At 36.4% G+C, this 15,666-nt stretch overlaps 1 protein-coding gene across 2 annotated transcripts in view; it reads left to right on the top strand.

Moving 5' to 3' along the window:
• MICAL3 (microtubule associated monooxygenase, calponin and LIM domain containing 3) overlaps positions 1 to 15,666 on the top strand; it is a 146,307-nt gene that overhangs the window by 13,051 nt on the left and 117,590 nt on the right. For both annotated transcript variants that reach the window (XM_044679348.1, XM_044679347.1), the window contains exons 9-15: positions 1,155 to 1,281; positions 2,158 to 2,254; positions 7,369 to 7,516; positions 9,207 to 9,403; positions 10,422 to 10,528; positions 10,660 to 10,722; positions 11,513 to 11,689. In XM_044679348.1, the coding sequence (XP_044535283.1) occupies positions 1,155 to 1,281; positions 2,158 to 2,254; positions 7,369 to 7,516; positions 9,207 to 9,403; positions 10,422 to 10,528; positions 10,660 to 10,722; positions 11,513 to 11,689 (916 nt within the window). The remainder of the gene's footprint in view (positions 1 to 1,154; positions 1,282 to 2,157; positions 2,255 to 7,368; positions 7,517 to 9,206; positions 9,404 to 10,421; positions 10,529 to 10,659; positions 10,723 to 11,512; positions 11,690 to 15,666) is intronic.

Genomic DNA, 15,666 nt, shown 5'->3' with positions numbered 1-15,666 from the left:
TACAACATCTCTCATAGCAGACCTTTGAGTTCATCTCCTCATTGCCTCTTGCTTGAATTATTACAACACTTTCCTAATTGGTCTCTCCCAATCTCATTCTCTTTTTCACTCTGCTTCCAAAATAATTTTCCTTATACAGATGTAACCATGTCAGTACTCTACTCAGCTAATTCCAATGTCTTCAAAGCAGCAGCTTTGAGAATAAACACCTCTATTTAACTTTTAAAGCCCAACACAACCTAGCCCCAACCTACTTTTTTAGCCTCATTAGACATCACCACCAACACCACTAGAAAATACACACATACACACAGTCTGTCTCTCTGTGTCTCTGTCTCTGTCTCTGTCTCTCTGTCTCTGTCTCTCTGTCTCTCTGTCTGTCTGTTTGTCTCTCTCTCTCTCTCTCTCTCTCTCTCTCTCTCACACACACACACACACACACACACACACACATTTTAACTTTCTTTTTCTTTCTTTTCTTTTCTTTTTTCTTTTTTTTTTTTGCTCTATCTATTTTTGTATGTACTTGTTGTCTTCTCCATTTGAATATAAGCTCATTGGAAGTAAGCAAATGTTTTTTGTACTTAGTTCTTCAGTCCTTAGCATAGTATCTGGTACAATGCAGTACATAAATATTAAATGACTTACTTGGGTTCTGATATCTAACTCTGTCATTTAATTTTGTTTAATTTTCTCCTATAACTCAAAGGGAAAACAAAGTTATTTTATGAGGTCTTAGAATTGGAAGGAATCTAAAAAATAGTCCTGTATATACCTGGAATTTTTGCTCATATATCAGCATTAAAGGATACTTTATTATTGACAGGTGGTACCTGGTTATTCTGTGATAACATTTAAAAAGTTAATACGTTTGTTGTCTTTGTCATTAGAATCAGAATCTCATTCTTGCCCTAAATAGTGGAATCTATACCTGTTTTCACTGGTCAACAGCCAGTCTCTTCCCTGTTTCATCATTTAAGTGAGTTAGAAAAACAAGAATTTTGTTACATGATTTGTCACAAGTAGACAAGAATAGACTTTTTTTGCTGTGTCCTTCAGATGGTATATACCTCTTAGATATACAATTAGAAAAGTAAAAGGGTAGCACTAATATTCATGAGATCTTTGAGCAATATTGGTATGTGTTGTTGCAGAGAAAGCATTTATAGGTTGCTGCCTCAGACTACTCCTGAGAATGTGAGTAAAAACTTCAGCCGTTACAGCATCGACCCTGTCACCAGGTATCCCAATATCAATGTCAACTTCCTACGGCCAAACCAGGTAAGGTCCATTTAATAAGCCATCACCTGATTCAGTTTTATGATAGCCTTGATTTTCTCTGTTCTCATGTAGTTAGAGGAAGGATTAATGTCATGAAAATATAATAATTTTTTGTTTGTTTGTTTTGGACTTGCGATCTCACTGTGTAGGGAGCTGATGATGTGGAAACACCATCCATTTATAAAACACTTCTTAGAATCTTAAAAGTTTTGTAACTTATCTCCCACTGCCTCATAATATTCTTGTAGGATTAGGAATGGTGGATTGAATTTTCGTTTGGCAGATGGAAAATCCAAGGCATTGCTTTTGGTGGTCCCAAGGCTATAACCTGGGTCTATCTGACTTAGTCCCCTGCTTTGTTGTTTCCCATTATCTATAAAGTAGTATTAATGCTTGGGACAGGAATCTTGGATTTTTCAAAAGTAGAAATACCTTCCTTTTACACCAAGTTTAAATTTTAGGATCTCTCTACCTTTTATGTTGGGGAAAGTGAGTCTCCTTCTACAGAAGAAAGGAGTTTTATTTATCAGTTGATGGGAGACCAAGTATTGTAAAGTATCTCCTATTGGCACCATCATTCTTCTGTGTCCCTATTAATGGTGTATGGATTTTAGCTGCTCGATAGTAGTGTTAAATGGTCCATCAAGGCTTTTGGAGCCCTTCTCTATTCTTCTCAAGAACTAATGTTTTTGTTTTTTCAAAATAAAATTGTTGATCTTCAACATATTCAGCCTTGACAGTTAAGGGGCGCCTTCTAGGAGGTGGGATTTTCATATTTTTCACAATCTCTTCCTGAAAAACTTCTTGTGCTAACAACTTGAGATTTCCTATTGAGGTGCATCACATTATTTCTTTTAACCCACAATTCTTCTTCAGGTGCTTCATTTATATGACACAGGAGAAATGAAAGATGTTCACTTGGAAATGGAGAACCTGGTGAACTCTCAAGTAACACCAAAGCTCACCCGAAATGGTAAGTTGAAGCAATGGTTTACCCAAGTGGTATTTATTAAGTTTAAGTATTCTTTGACCTCAGGGTTCATTGGAAAGAGAGTAGTCTTCGGAGTCAAGAAGATCTTGGTTCTATTCCTGCCTCTGACACATACCAGTTAAATGATTCTAAACAAGTCTTTGAATCTTTGGATCTTAGGCAACACTTTTAGACAATAAAACTTCCAATTGCAGATCTGCACTTGTAAAAGGAGTTTCTTCATTGGATCTCCCTTTAAACTATTAAAAACACAAGTTTGAGGGGGTGAAAAAGGTCATCCTAAAGAGAGATGATCCTATGGTGAGATCTATGGGAGTAACATTTCTACTTTGAAAAGCACTGAATGAAAGCAGATCATTTACTTGTAATTAATATTGCTTTGTGGATAAGGTACTTGTGATCACCCTTAAGTTACTGGGTAGACTTTGCTTGGGAATATATAATACTGAAGAGACTATTTCTACAAAACATTTAAAGTTAGGACTACAATGCGAAGGGGGAAAAAAGCCTGATTTTTTTCCTTGAAATATTTTTTTATTTCTATACACTTGAAAAACAACAAATGAGAACATTTCCATATTCAAGAAGGAGCAGAAAAAGAGGTTGTATATTATATACAGCTTGTTTTAAGACTACATTAATTTCATCATGGTTACTTGTCCAAACTTTTTCTTCTCTGTATTTTTTAAATATTTCATTGATTCCCTTTTCTCCCTATTCCTTGTTTTTAATTTTTTCTTTTGTTTGTTTTGTGGGGGGAAAAGGCAGGGTTAATATTGATTCTTAAGAGAGTTGCTTTTTATAAGAGCAAATTAATGTGCCCTGTTATAAAATGTACTCTCTGGCAACCATTTGCCAGCAGTGTTGGTTTCAATGTCAGTTTCCTTAATAAAGTATGTTTTTTTGAGGTCCTGAGGTTGAGGTACACTGGCTTTTAGTAATATTTCTCAGTTAACTGGGAGAAGCACCCCAACCCCTCCATTGCTCACTCTGCTATTGGCCTATCACTTTATTCTTGAAATCTTGAGTCATTCTCTGGTATTAATTTTTAAATTCTCCAAAATATAAAAACTATCTAGTCAACTCTTTTACCCCATTGCTGATATACATAACGTCAAGTAAGTCTCTTTTGCCATAAATTTTCTTTGTTTCAAATCTTGAACTTAAAGGTTATAACACTGTCTAGCCCAGAGATTTATTAGCAATATCATAATAAAGAAGTATAGATTCTTGAACAATTTATTCTACTGTGTTGGTTAATCACAGCCATATTCACATCTGTAAAAAGAGAAAGAGGAAGCCACTCATTGGATTGCTTTCTCCAGCTGCTGGTTCAGCCTTATCCCTATTGCAGTCAACTCTCATCATTCGCTTTTCTTTCTAGGTTCTCATCCATTTATATCTGGACAAAAGTCTTTTCCTCCAAAAATGCCTCATCAGTTCTTTTCAGAATGTAGTTCTATATGCATAACCCAGTGGAATTGCTTGTCAGCTCCAGGAAGGGGAGGGAAAGAACATGAATCTTCCAACCATGGAAAAATAGTCTAAATAAAATAGTTACTTTTTTAAAAAATTAAATTTAATTAAATTTTTTTAAAAAAGAACATAGTTCCGTCAAAATGTCCCTCAGAATTTTCCCAATGTCAGCAAACCATCAGTTCCAAGGTCTCTACTGAGCTAAATCTGCCCATTTCTTTATGATTTTCTTAAAGATAAACACATACTCTGTGGAAGGGGCAATTTACTCTCCAAAAAACACCTTTCTCAGTTTTAGCAGCCTTCCTACACTAGAGTTTTCCCTCCTTCAAATATTATTATTCCAAATAGGGCTTTTTTTCTGTATTTATTTATGGGATGCTGGAACTTTTGGTCACTACTTTTTAAAAAAATAAATCAATTGCTAGTTAAAGTGGGTCTACCCAGCTAGGAAATGTCTGAGGACAGATTTGAACCCAGGACCTCCCATCTCTAGTCCTGGCTCTCAATCTACTGAGCCACCCAGCTGTCTCCAGACACTCTCATATTCTTTCTTGTGTTTGAGTGAAAGATTTCCGTTTGAGTGGAATCATCGATAGATTCACAAAACGTCTATGGGAACATGAGTCATTGATGGCTCAGTAGTTCCTATCTTCCATTTCATCTTTTTTTTTTTAAACCTTACCTTCTGTCTTAGAATTGTTACTTGTGTAATTAGAATCTGTTATCCTAAAAACTACAATTCCCAGCACCCCACTCTCCTCACATACATGCTGACATAGGGAGGATATAAATTTGGAGTAGCCCCACCCCTCTCCTCCCTTGTTTTCCTATCTTGGCTTTGCTGGAGCAGGCTTTTTAAACAAGCAAGGAGAGCTTAGTCACGTGGTTTTAATTTTGTTAAATAATTAGGCTTTTTTACTTCTATTTCCTTTTTATTCCTTCTACTTCAAATGATCATTAATAAACTTCATGAAAATATAATTCTTGGAGTGTTGGAAATCAATTTAAATCTTAATATGTATTGGCTTCCAAGGCAAAAGAGAATTAAGGGCTAGGCAGCTGGGATTAAATGACTTGCCCAGGGTCACACAGCCAGGGAATAGAGTGATTGGCTTTTTATAAAGTAGTTGTGCAAATGAGCAAAAAAGCTAGATCAGTTTATACAGTGACTACAGTAATATAAAGGGAAACAGTTTTTAAAGTTTAAGGACAATGAACAAAGGACTTCAAATTAATGACCAATCTCTTTAGATGAATGAATGAATGATGATAAATAACAATTCCCACCTTTTGGCAGAGGGGTGATAGACCACAGGTCCAAAGAAGGAGAACACAGTATGTGAATTCATTTTGTCTCTCCCTATACTTAGATCTTACAAAGAAGATCTTTTATTTTTTGTTGCTGGGAAGGATTATGAAAGGAGAAGAATAGTAATAGTAATGCCAGAACAAAAGAGAGCTAAAAGTTCAGATGTGGGCGCAGATGAGCCAGTATTGGATCTACCATGTTAAATTCAACAAACAGTCATTTAATTAATTATTATTTGTGCAAATAATAATTAATTAAATTTAATGTGGATTTTTAAAAGACAAGAGAGGCATAATAGAGATTTCATGGAATATAGACACATCCACATCCAATCTTCCATCTCTGTTCTTTTAGGAGTGAGGGAAGGAGTAGGATTTGTCTCTACATGTATCAGCATTAACATGGAGTATGGTGTCATTCATTCTTCCAAGTGCTGGAAAAGGTCTCATATTTAATCTTATTATCTTAAGCTCTAGGGTAACTCAGATATAGTTTATATTTCTTCATTACTTAATAAAATTTCACTATGTCTTCATCATCTCAACTTAGAACCTCTACCTCTTCCAGCTTGTCAAATATTATTCATTTAATTAACTGGAGAAACTTCCTTTCCCAATAGTAGTTACTCATATCTTTCCAAATGTGAAACCTTATAATAACTAACAATTAAATGTTAAAGTTTCTTGATCTGGAATCTGTTAGCTATGAATTCATAATTAAACAAAAACATAATTATGATATTTTAGTAGTGAAAATTATCAGAGAGCCAAAGTCACCTCTGATGTTCATAGTAACTACAAATGGCTTTATTTCAGTTATGAAAACACAGTTTCACATGCTTTAATTTGAGCAAGATAACACATAAATTTTGTTTGTGAGGTAAAGATTACAGCACTTTCAAGAAATGAGCCATCTTTGTCTTTCATGTCTGTCCTCAGCCTGCCTGATGATGGAAAACAATCTCTTCAGCTTTCTCAAAGCCCCTCACTCTCCATAAATTCTCCCCCCCCCCCCATGATTCTTTATTAAATTACATTCAAGGGGCAGTTAGGTGGCTCAGTGGCTAGAAGTTTGGGGTTCAGATGTGGCCTTAAAGACTTCCTAGTTGTGTGATTCTGGGCAAGTTGCTTAACCCCCAGTTACCTAGCCTTTACTATTCTTTTTCCTTGAAAGCAATATACAGTTTTGTTTCTAAAATGGAAGGTAAGGGTTAAAAAAAGAATAAATTGAATAGACCAGTGATGGGCAAACTCTTTAAAGAGGGGGCCAAAGAAAAGGAAATACTCATCTGTCGGTCTGTTTCTAAGGCAACTTGTATTTGTCAGATTAGGAATAATATTGTGCAGCCAGATAGGACAGCCGTAGTTTGCCCATCATTGGAATAGACAATAGTATAATAGAATATAACATGGTATGATAGAATATAACATGGTATAATAGACTATAACATGATAGAATATAACATGGCATAATAGAACATAACATGGTATAACAATACAAAATATGGTATAATAGAATAGAATAGAATATAAAATATGGTATATTGAATATAGCATGGTATAATTGAGTATAACATTGTATAATCGAATATAATATGGTATGATAGAATATAACATGATATAACAGAATATAATATGATATAAAATAACTCTTACTGCTGGAATAGATACTCAGTATCAACTCTAAGACAGAAGGCAAGGGGTTTTAAAAAATAATCCTTAATATAATTCTAATACAAAAAAAAGTTTCTTGCCTTTTTCTCTATCTTCTACTTTTTTTACTTCATGTACCAAAATTTTATTTCCCACATACTTTCCAGGCCTCTAAGAAAGGCACCTAAAAATAATGAGAGTTACAACAACTCCTATCTTCCCTTCTCTTAGAAAGAACAGCCACAATTTCTACAATCTCCATAGTAGAGGTTTTTGAAACAGAGTTTACATTTGTATATAGAAATGGAAAATTTGTTGATGTTTGTTTAATTTAGAATAAAAAAAAGAAAGAAAGAAAAACCAGACACAGAACTGTTCAGTTATTTCTTATCACTATTTGAGGGGAAGTAGCTTTGACCCCCTGAGTTAGAATTGAAGCAGAATGACAGTTTCTGGTCTACCCCCACCACATTCCCCCTGTCATTCTTCAAAGTTATTATTCCTCATCGGCTTCTTTTTGAGAACAGATGATTCTTTTACTTCCTCCATAGACAAACTTAACAGACTCATTTGTACATTGTACAATGTCTTTATAGGATTCCTTAACTACTCTGCTAGGTGACTTCTGACTGCTATGACTTTCTCTGTATTTTTAGAGTCTGTAGCTCGTTCCAGCAAACTGCTGGGCTGGTGCCAAAGGCAGACAGATGGTTATGCTGGAGTGAATGTGACCGATCTTACCATGTCCTGGAAAAGTGGCCTGGCCCTTTGTGCAATTATCCATAGATACCGCCCTGATCTCATGTAAGTGGTGGTAAACTATATTTATAGTTTTCTTCCTCAGGAATCTCCCAGTGTCCTGCCAAGGGTTAGCTATATGTTTTTCTTGGGTGTACTTGGGTAAAATACAGGGTAAAGCAGTTTATCTCAATGACAATAATTCCTAGGCAGCCAGTTATAATTAAACTTCATATACTAGGCATTATACAAGCTCAGTTTAGGAGCAGTTAACTGTGTGAGACACAGAGCTTAGAAGCCCTCAAACCCCTTTGTGTTGACCTACTTACTTCATGAATAGAAAAGTTTTGTCATTGTCCTTGAAGAAACAACTAAAAGTATTGATAATTGGTCAGAGGTATTACTTCCTCCTAATTGTCCCATTACATGAAATAGTTTTAGGTATCTACTTCTGCCCCTATGCAGAATTCCATAAGACAGATTCACATGGAAGTGAAACAGAGATACTTTTTACAAAAGAGTCAATATACAATACCAGTGTGCCAATTGGTTTTTTTCCTCCTTTGGTTTTATTTTTATAGCTAACTTAGGGATATTTAAAAAAAAAAACATTCTGGAGAGAGACACATTTTCAAAATGCTTTGAAACAAGAAATTTCTTTCATAAGATGAATTAAAGTATTTTACCCCTCTCTTCACTTGATAGTTGCTGTGAAATGGCTCAAGGCAGAACTTCCTAGAGGATAGGAAGAGGGAATAAAGCTTGAGGTGGATTTTGAATAAAAGAGATTGGGTAACTGCATTTGGAACAGAGAAGTCAGTTCTCTACAAAGGTTATGTCCAAGAAGAAAGCATAAGGAAGATGTAGAAATACAGAACAAGGAAGACTCTTGCTGTTATAAAATGTCAAATGCTGTCTTGGTTGGTTCTAGCCGAGTTAGTTGTTTTCTAGTGGCAAAACAAAAGACACTGAGGTCATTTGGCATTGCTTAGACCTCATTCACATACTTGAATCAGTTTGGGGCCCCATGTTTTGAAAGAGTGAATCTGTTGACAAAAGCAATTTTTTTTTAAAAATATCACATTTTAAAAAATATAACTTTTGAGATCTGAAGGGTAATAAAAGAATAGAAACTGCTTCATGAGTACTAAAACACTTACAAAGGAGTCTGTGTCTATTTTTCCTCAGATTAAACAGGGAGCTTCAAGTTCAGTGGGGTAATGTTCATCCGAGTACTTTGGAAAACTCAGGAAATTTAGCAATGGAAAAAAATCTTCCAAGGAAGGTTGTGGAATTTCCCTTGGAAGAGTAATGCTGATTTAAGAATTACCAGAGCTTGCTTAGAAAAACAAAATCTTATTACAGAGAAAAGGGATACCAAGTGGGTTTTAGTCCCATTTTGAGAAATCTGATCTGATTGTTATTATTTAGTATATCATCAGAACCTATAAGATATTAGTCAGTATAGGACATGCAGTAAGATTGAAGTCTGTCCATGAACTTCTATTTTAAAAAGGAAGTAAAAAATTTATAGGTAGACAGTTTTCTAGTTTTTTCTTCACCTGCTTCCTTATCATAGATCTTTCAGCAAAGATTTGCATAGAAAATGCTTTACATTCTTTAAATCAAAGGAGAGAGAGAGAGAGAGTCAGGTAACATGCAAGTTTTCTGCTTTCAGATTCAGTAGATTGACATTTCCAGATTTGTACCTTTAAAAAATTAACAACTTCATGTTTTTTTAAACCTCACTTTCCAGAGATTTTGATTCTTTAGACGAGCATAACACCGAAAAGAACAATCAGCTGGCGTTTGATATTGCTGAAAAGGAACTGGGAATTTCTCCCATCATGACAGGCAAGGATATGGCTTCAGTTGGGGAACCAGACAAGCTCTCCATGGTGATGTACCTGACCCAGTTCTACGAGATGTTCAAGGACTCCATCCCCTCCAGTGGTAAGGAATCTAGGACAAAAGTCTTTTATAAGTGGCAAATGCTATAAAATGCCTTCATTTCCTGTTTGTCTGACTTTCTTCCTCCCCCACCCCACCCTTCCAGCCACATCCTTCAGCTGCACCACCAAAAGCAAATTCCAATGGGGAAGTCCGTGATTGAATAGAACTTTGTCTTCTTGGTCATGGAAACATATATTTTTTATGAAAAACCTGCACAGGCTCACTGAATTGAAAACTAGATTTTCAGAGTCTGTTCACTTCTCTTGTAGCTCCTGGCAGGCATGTAGAAAAGTCAGTGTTCGGTGAAAATCTGAAGAGGTTGGTAACTCTTCACATTGACATCCAGCCCTTCCCATCTTCTCTGGTCCAGCCTGACCGACTTCTTTGAGGCTCCCCAGACTGGATAGTCTGCCTCTGTCACATAGCACAAACTGTCCCCTCTACCTGGAATGCACTCCCACCTTTTAGAGTTCCTCATTTGCTTCAAATGAGAGATTCCTACAGAAGATCTTTCCTGATTTCTGATTGCTCTGCCCCCCACAACATCCCACCTCCCTATTAATATCTTCCTTAAAATGACTTTGTTTGAATACACCTGAATATTTCCATGTTGTTTCCCCTTTTTAGGCTATAGTCTAAATCTGATTGAGCTGGTGACTTCTTTATCAGGTCTTCAAGTGGAGGGACTACTCATTTTTTTTATCTTTATATTCAATCAGTCAATAAATAATAAGGGTCTGCTGGGTTCCAGTATCTGGCTTATGTACTGGATGTATGAAGAAAGGCAAACAGCTTTAGCTCTCCAGAAACTCACAGTCTTAATGGGGAAAATTCATTACATGCAAGCAACTGGGTACAAACAAGCTAAAGACAGCAGAAATTGGGATCATTCAGAAGAAGAGGGTTTTCCTGGGTATTGGCATCTCGTTTAATAAATGTTTTTTGGTTGATAATCAAACAATGCTGACTACTTCTGAGCTTTCATGGAAGTTTCTGACCCAGATCTTTGTGTTCACAGTTACCTTGGATGCTGAAGAGAAAGCAGTCCTGATTGCTAGTACGAAATCCCCCATCTCTTTCCTTAGCAAACTTGGGCAGAGCATCTCCCGGAAGCGTACTCCCAAGGTAAAGAAGACATTTTTTTTTCTTGTTTTTGAAATCTGATCACCTGGAAAAGGGTTGTCTGACTAGATAGATTAATGAGAATGAATGCTTTCTCTTCCCTTCCCTCCTCTCACCTCCCCATCTTGACACAGGATAAGAAAGAGAAAGACTTGGATGGTGTGGGGAAGAGGAGGAAGACCAGTCAGTCAGAGGAGGTAAGAATCAACTGGAAAGATTACTGAATATATTAAATTGAATTATCTTTATGTTCTCTGAATTCTTTTCTTGCTGGATCAGATTTGGATGTATTTTCATATTCATCCCCAACTTCTGTGGTCAGATCATCTCTCTCCTTAATGTTTTCCTTTTTTGTGAGGGGTAAATGAATCAATAAGATACAGTCAGAAACCAACATTTGCCATATGCCCTATTCTTACTAAGTCTTCCAGGTTCTTCCCCTAAGCCCCTAAGTGTCTGGCCCTATCCCAAGGACCTTTGGACCTTCCTGTCTTTTCCACCCTTAGGACCTTTGGACCTTTCTATCTTCTCCATCCTTAGGACCTTTGGACCTTCCTATCTTCTCCATGTTTAGGACCTTTGGACCATCTTATCTTCTCCATCCTTAGAACTTCTAGCCCTTTCTAGCTACCCTGACACAACCCCGATGTTCTAGTTATCCCAATTAGAGTATGAAGTCCTTGAGGCCAAGAACTCTCAATTTTTCAATTTGTATTTTTAGCGTGTGTGTGTGTGTGTGTGTGTGTGTGTGACATATTACATGTTTTTTTTTCATTCATTCATTCTATCAAAGGGATCTTTTCCACCCTAGCACACTGGTAACATCAACAAAACTGTATCATCTCCCTTCCTGAGTTCTGAAAGAATATAGAACTTGACTTACTGACCCAACGGAAATAAAAACAGAAACTCTCTTTTAAGGGAAAGACATTGGGGAGAGCTCTGTTATGATTGAGTGTTTTGGTTCTTGGTTTTTGCTTGTCTTAGGAGGAACCACCTCGAGGTTACAGGGAAGAGAGGCCCACCCTGGTAAGCGCCTTAACAGAGAGGAGGATCGACGTTGCTATTGGCAACCAGAACAAAGTGAAGTCCATGGCTACCCAGTTACTGGCAAAATTTGAGGAGAACGCACCACTACAATCCACTGGTAGCATCAGGAGACAGGTAAGATACAGAATCATGATTACTGAGGAGAAGAAAAGTTATTATTATTATTTTTTTTTTAGTATTAATTCTAGTTCATTTTTAGGGTAATTCACAACTCCACCAATAGTGTATTAGTATGCTCATCAATCAATAAATGAGGAGTTTTCAAATCTTGAGGTGGATCGTGTCCTTGATGTTGCCAGATGTGAGCCTGCAGTGCTGGCCATGTTGCCTGAGTGGGATGACATCCAGTCATGGATGGACTTTAGGGAGAATTGATGGGTATTCCTTGGTTGATGTATCCCTAAAGTCACAGGTAGACTTTAGGAGGAGACTGAGCCCACTGTGGGTCATCACTGGCCACAGATCTTGGGTGACTAAATTAGCTTTGTCTCAGTGCACTTCTCCAAAGAACCCAACCTTCTCAAATTCGTGGCAGACTAGAGTTTGGCCAGAATATAAATCCATTTTGGGGTTTGATCCCAGATCTTCTTTTGACAAATGTTTTTTTCCCACTGGCCTGGGACCTGCTCTCTGAATCTATCAATGTGTTTCCTATAACACCAGGAAAATGTCTTATGATTTAATCAACAAGCCCTTTTCCATCCCAAGATTCAATGTAAAGGTTTGAAAAAGTTTTGACTTACAAAAGAGCTGTATCTTTACCCTTCTATTTTTCTATCTTCAGAGATTTTTTTAGGATAGTTTTTTAGAAACCTTTTTTTTTCCCCTTAAATTTTTACGAGCCTCTTTTTATTTTTTACATCATCCAAATTTCTCTCTGTATTCTTCCCCGCATCCCCTCTTCCCAGATTGCTATCCCAGTTTTTTAGAATCTTAAGAGGAATTTCTATTTTTCCAAAATGACCTGTAACCTAAGGTGACTTCTAAAAGCAATGGCATCTTCTTAGTCTTTCTTTGTATTTCTTTATAGTGAAGATTCTTTGTCTGTTCTCACCGCTCTAGACATCCACATAGTTCCTAGGTTATTAGGAGTAGAACTAACTTTATTTTCAGGAGCAGCAGCTGCCTAGCCAGCTCTTCTTTTCTCACTTGATATTAAAATGAAAACTGAGTTTAGTTAACCTGGTTTCGCATTCTCGGTGAATAGTTTTCTAGTACATTTTCTAACCTGAAAAAGACAAAGGAAGATAAAATATTGAACCTGGGAAAGGAAAAGCCAAAGTCACATGCACTCCCATTTTCCAGTTTTGATTTTACTTTTGATTTTTTTTTCCTTTTGTTATGATTGTGACTTTCCTGGGTAATCCATTCTTAGTAAGAATTATTTTCACCAATAATTTTTTTTAGTTCATAAATATTTGTTCATTATCATGTCTTATTCTCCCCACCTCCTGTGATCAATTTCCTTTTCATTCTCCTGCATTTTATTTTATTCTATTTTGTCTCTTTGTCCTAACTTTCCACGCACTTTTAATCTGTATGTGACAGCCAATCCAAGAGCGTTGTATCAGCCAGCCATCTCGCAGACAGCCTGAGCAGGGCCGCCCTGCTCGGATACCTCAATGGAAACAGGTAAAGGAATTATCTAGTGACTAGGATCTTTTGTTGTTGTCTCTGGTCTCCTCTCCTCTTCCTCCTGAACAAGAGAAAGGCGAAGCCTGAAATCTCTTAGTTTGAAAACTATTAAATTTCCAGCAACACTGAAAATAGTTATTTGTTAGATCAAAACAGGAAAAGAATAAAAAATGCTAATTTATTTTCCTACTTCTATACTTCCTTATGGTAAACCATTTTAAAGATTTGTAGACTGCCAGCTCTTTGGTCTTTATGAATATATGTTTGGTAGATAAAGTACCTCTTTGGTTTTAGGTATTTGTCCTATTTTAAGTAAATCCTTTTAACTTTAAAATCTATAAACTCTTACTTCCCAAGATCTGGTTACCAGAAGAGTTGTGCAAGGGAAGATGCTAAATTTTTTAGCCCTGGAGATAATGACAACATGGTCTTTCATTTCAGACCAGGGAAATTGCATACAAGCGAATACCATGAAAATTTTCTAGTTTAAAAAAATTCAAACACAGCTACTCTCTGGGCATGTTCCTAGGGTTCTCTCCATAAATTTAAATCTTCTCCTAGGAAAGACTGAAAGCTGAGCAAGGTTAACCATCTACTCTTGGAGAAAAGCCATTGCTAAGCTTAGATGGTAGAGGAGGGCATCTTTTTAATGTGGCAACTATAAGAAACAGAAAATCTGCAGGTGGGGTTTGGTTGCTTTTCTTCTTAACTTTTTCATATATCATAATTAAACCTGTGCTGACTGTGACCTCATTAGTTCCATTAGACACAAGGTGGTCCCCAAATTGGTTCTAAACTCTAAAGTAATAAAAGTGATCGTCTCACCTCTAAAATGAACCATTGTTAGTTTCATTGGTTGAATTTACAAGTGGGAATATGGCTTCCATTGATTTTAGGGCAGAACTTTCCTCCTAGCCCTAATTCTTGTCCTACCAAATTCAAAACAAAATGTTGGCTGAGAGGAGAATCCATTCTGATGTTTTGTTGGCAATGAAGTTTGGAGAAATCTTTGAAGAACTTTGCATTTTGTTTGTGAGCTGTCCTAATGGATTCAGTTTTGAAGAGAAATGCTTTTAAGGGGCGCAGAAATGAGAAATCTTTTAAAAAGGAGAACAGACCATCTATCAAACCACCATGCCTTTTAGATGCCTTTCTTAAAAGGCTTTGGAAATGAGGATATCACCATGTTTGGAGGGACTCTGAAATAATGATTTGTGGGGGTGAGAAAGGAACCTACTATAAATACCATCTGCTTGGGGCAGTTTCAGACAGATTTGCTAGGCAATCTGAACAACCAAATACAATAAGAATAACCAAGATTCTTTAGTTAAAAAGTGGTTTTTCCTTTTGAATCTATAAACAGTTAGTAAATTGAGCCCTGAATCTGTAGTTATGAAGACCTAATTTCAAATACAACTTTGAACACTTGCAGCTGTGTGATCCTGGGCAAATCACTTAATCTCTGTCTGGCTGAGTTACCTCATCTGTAAAATGGGGATAAATAACAATACCTACCTGTCAGGGTTGTTGTCAGGATGAAATGAAATCACATCGGTAAATTGTTTTCCAAACCTTAGAACATTATATCAATGCTAGTGATTACCATCATTGTTTTTTAATCAGCAAACAGTTTTAAGCATCTTCTATGTACCAGACACCATACTAAGTGCTGGGGATACAAAGAAAGGGCAAAGATAGTCCTGCCCTCAAGGACTTTATAATCATCATCATTATCATCCTCCTCCTCCAATTTCATTATTATTAGCCACAGGAAAGTTGATAAGTTAGGGAGAACTGTCCAAAAGCAACAGGTGTACTTCTGGTTTTTTGTCATTCTTGTTGTTCTGCATGTCATTTTGTCTTGTTTTGTCATTTCATAAAGCATTTGAGGTGCTTAATTTGTTGGTGCCCTTGTGTAGAGCGCCATCTTGATTATCTTAGGCAACACTGAGTTGGAAGCACATATTTAGGGAACACTGAACACAATGTGAAATAATGAACACACTAAGGGAATATATAGGGCAAAGGTATCTACAAAGAGTATTTTTTCAAATTCCATATCCAGACTAGATGGAGAAGAAGATATGGGTTTGTTTTGCTTTTTTTTTTTTTTTTTTTTTTAAACAATTCCTTGGCAAGAATTTAGGTGCAAGAAAAACCTACTTACTCTGGCTTCTCTCATATGCAACAGTTTTCTTTGAGAAATGGTATTACATGGTTGCAAAGAAATATTCATGAGAAGACTACAGCTCTTTTCTCACAAAGATGTACTCTTTAGCTTATTTTTTTTGGGAAGAAAAGCAAAGGGTGGGTTCTTGAGACTTGACCCAGAATTATCATCTGAAAAAGCATAAGATAAGAGTAATAGTGTTCTCAGTACTTCAGGAGTTTTTTGTACTATCGAAGATCTCCTTTCTTATCTAGCTCCTTCCTCCTGTTACTTGTCTACATCCATG

The sequence above is a fragment of the Gracilinanus agilis genome, chromosome 5, assembly GCF_016433145.1.
Source record: "Gracilinanus agilis isolate LMUSP501 chromosome 5, AgileGrace, whole genome shotgun sequence".
NCBI lineage: Eukaryota > Metazoa > Chordata > Mammalia > Didelphimorphia > Didelphidae > Gracilinanus > Gracilinanus agilis.
Note: the sequence above shows the minus strand (reverse complement) of the source record. Positions and strands in the feature narration are given on the sequence as shown.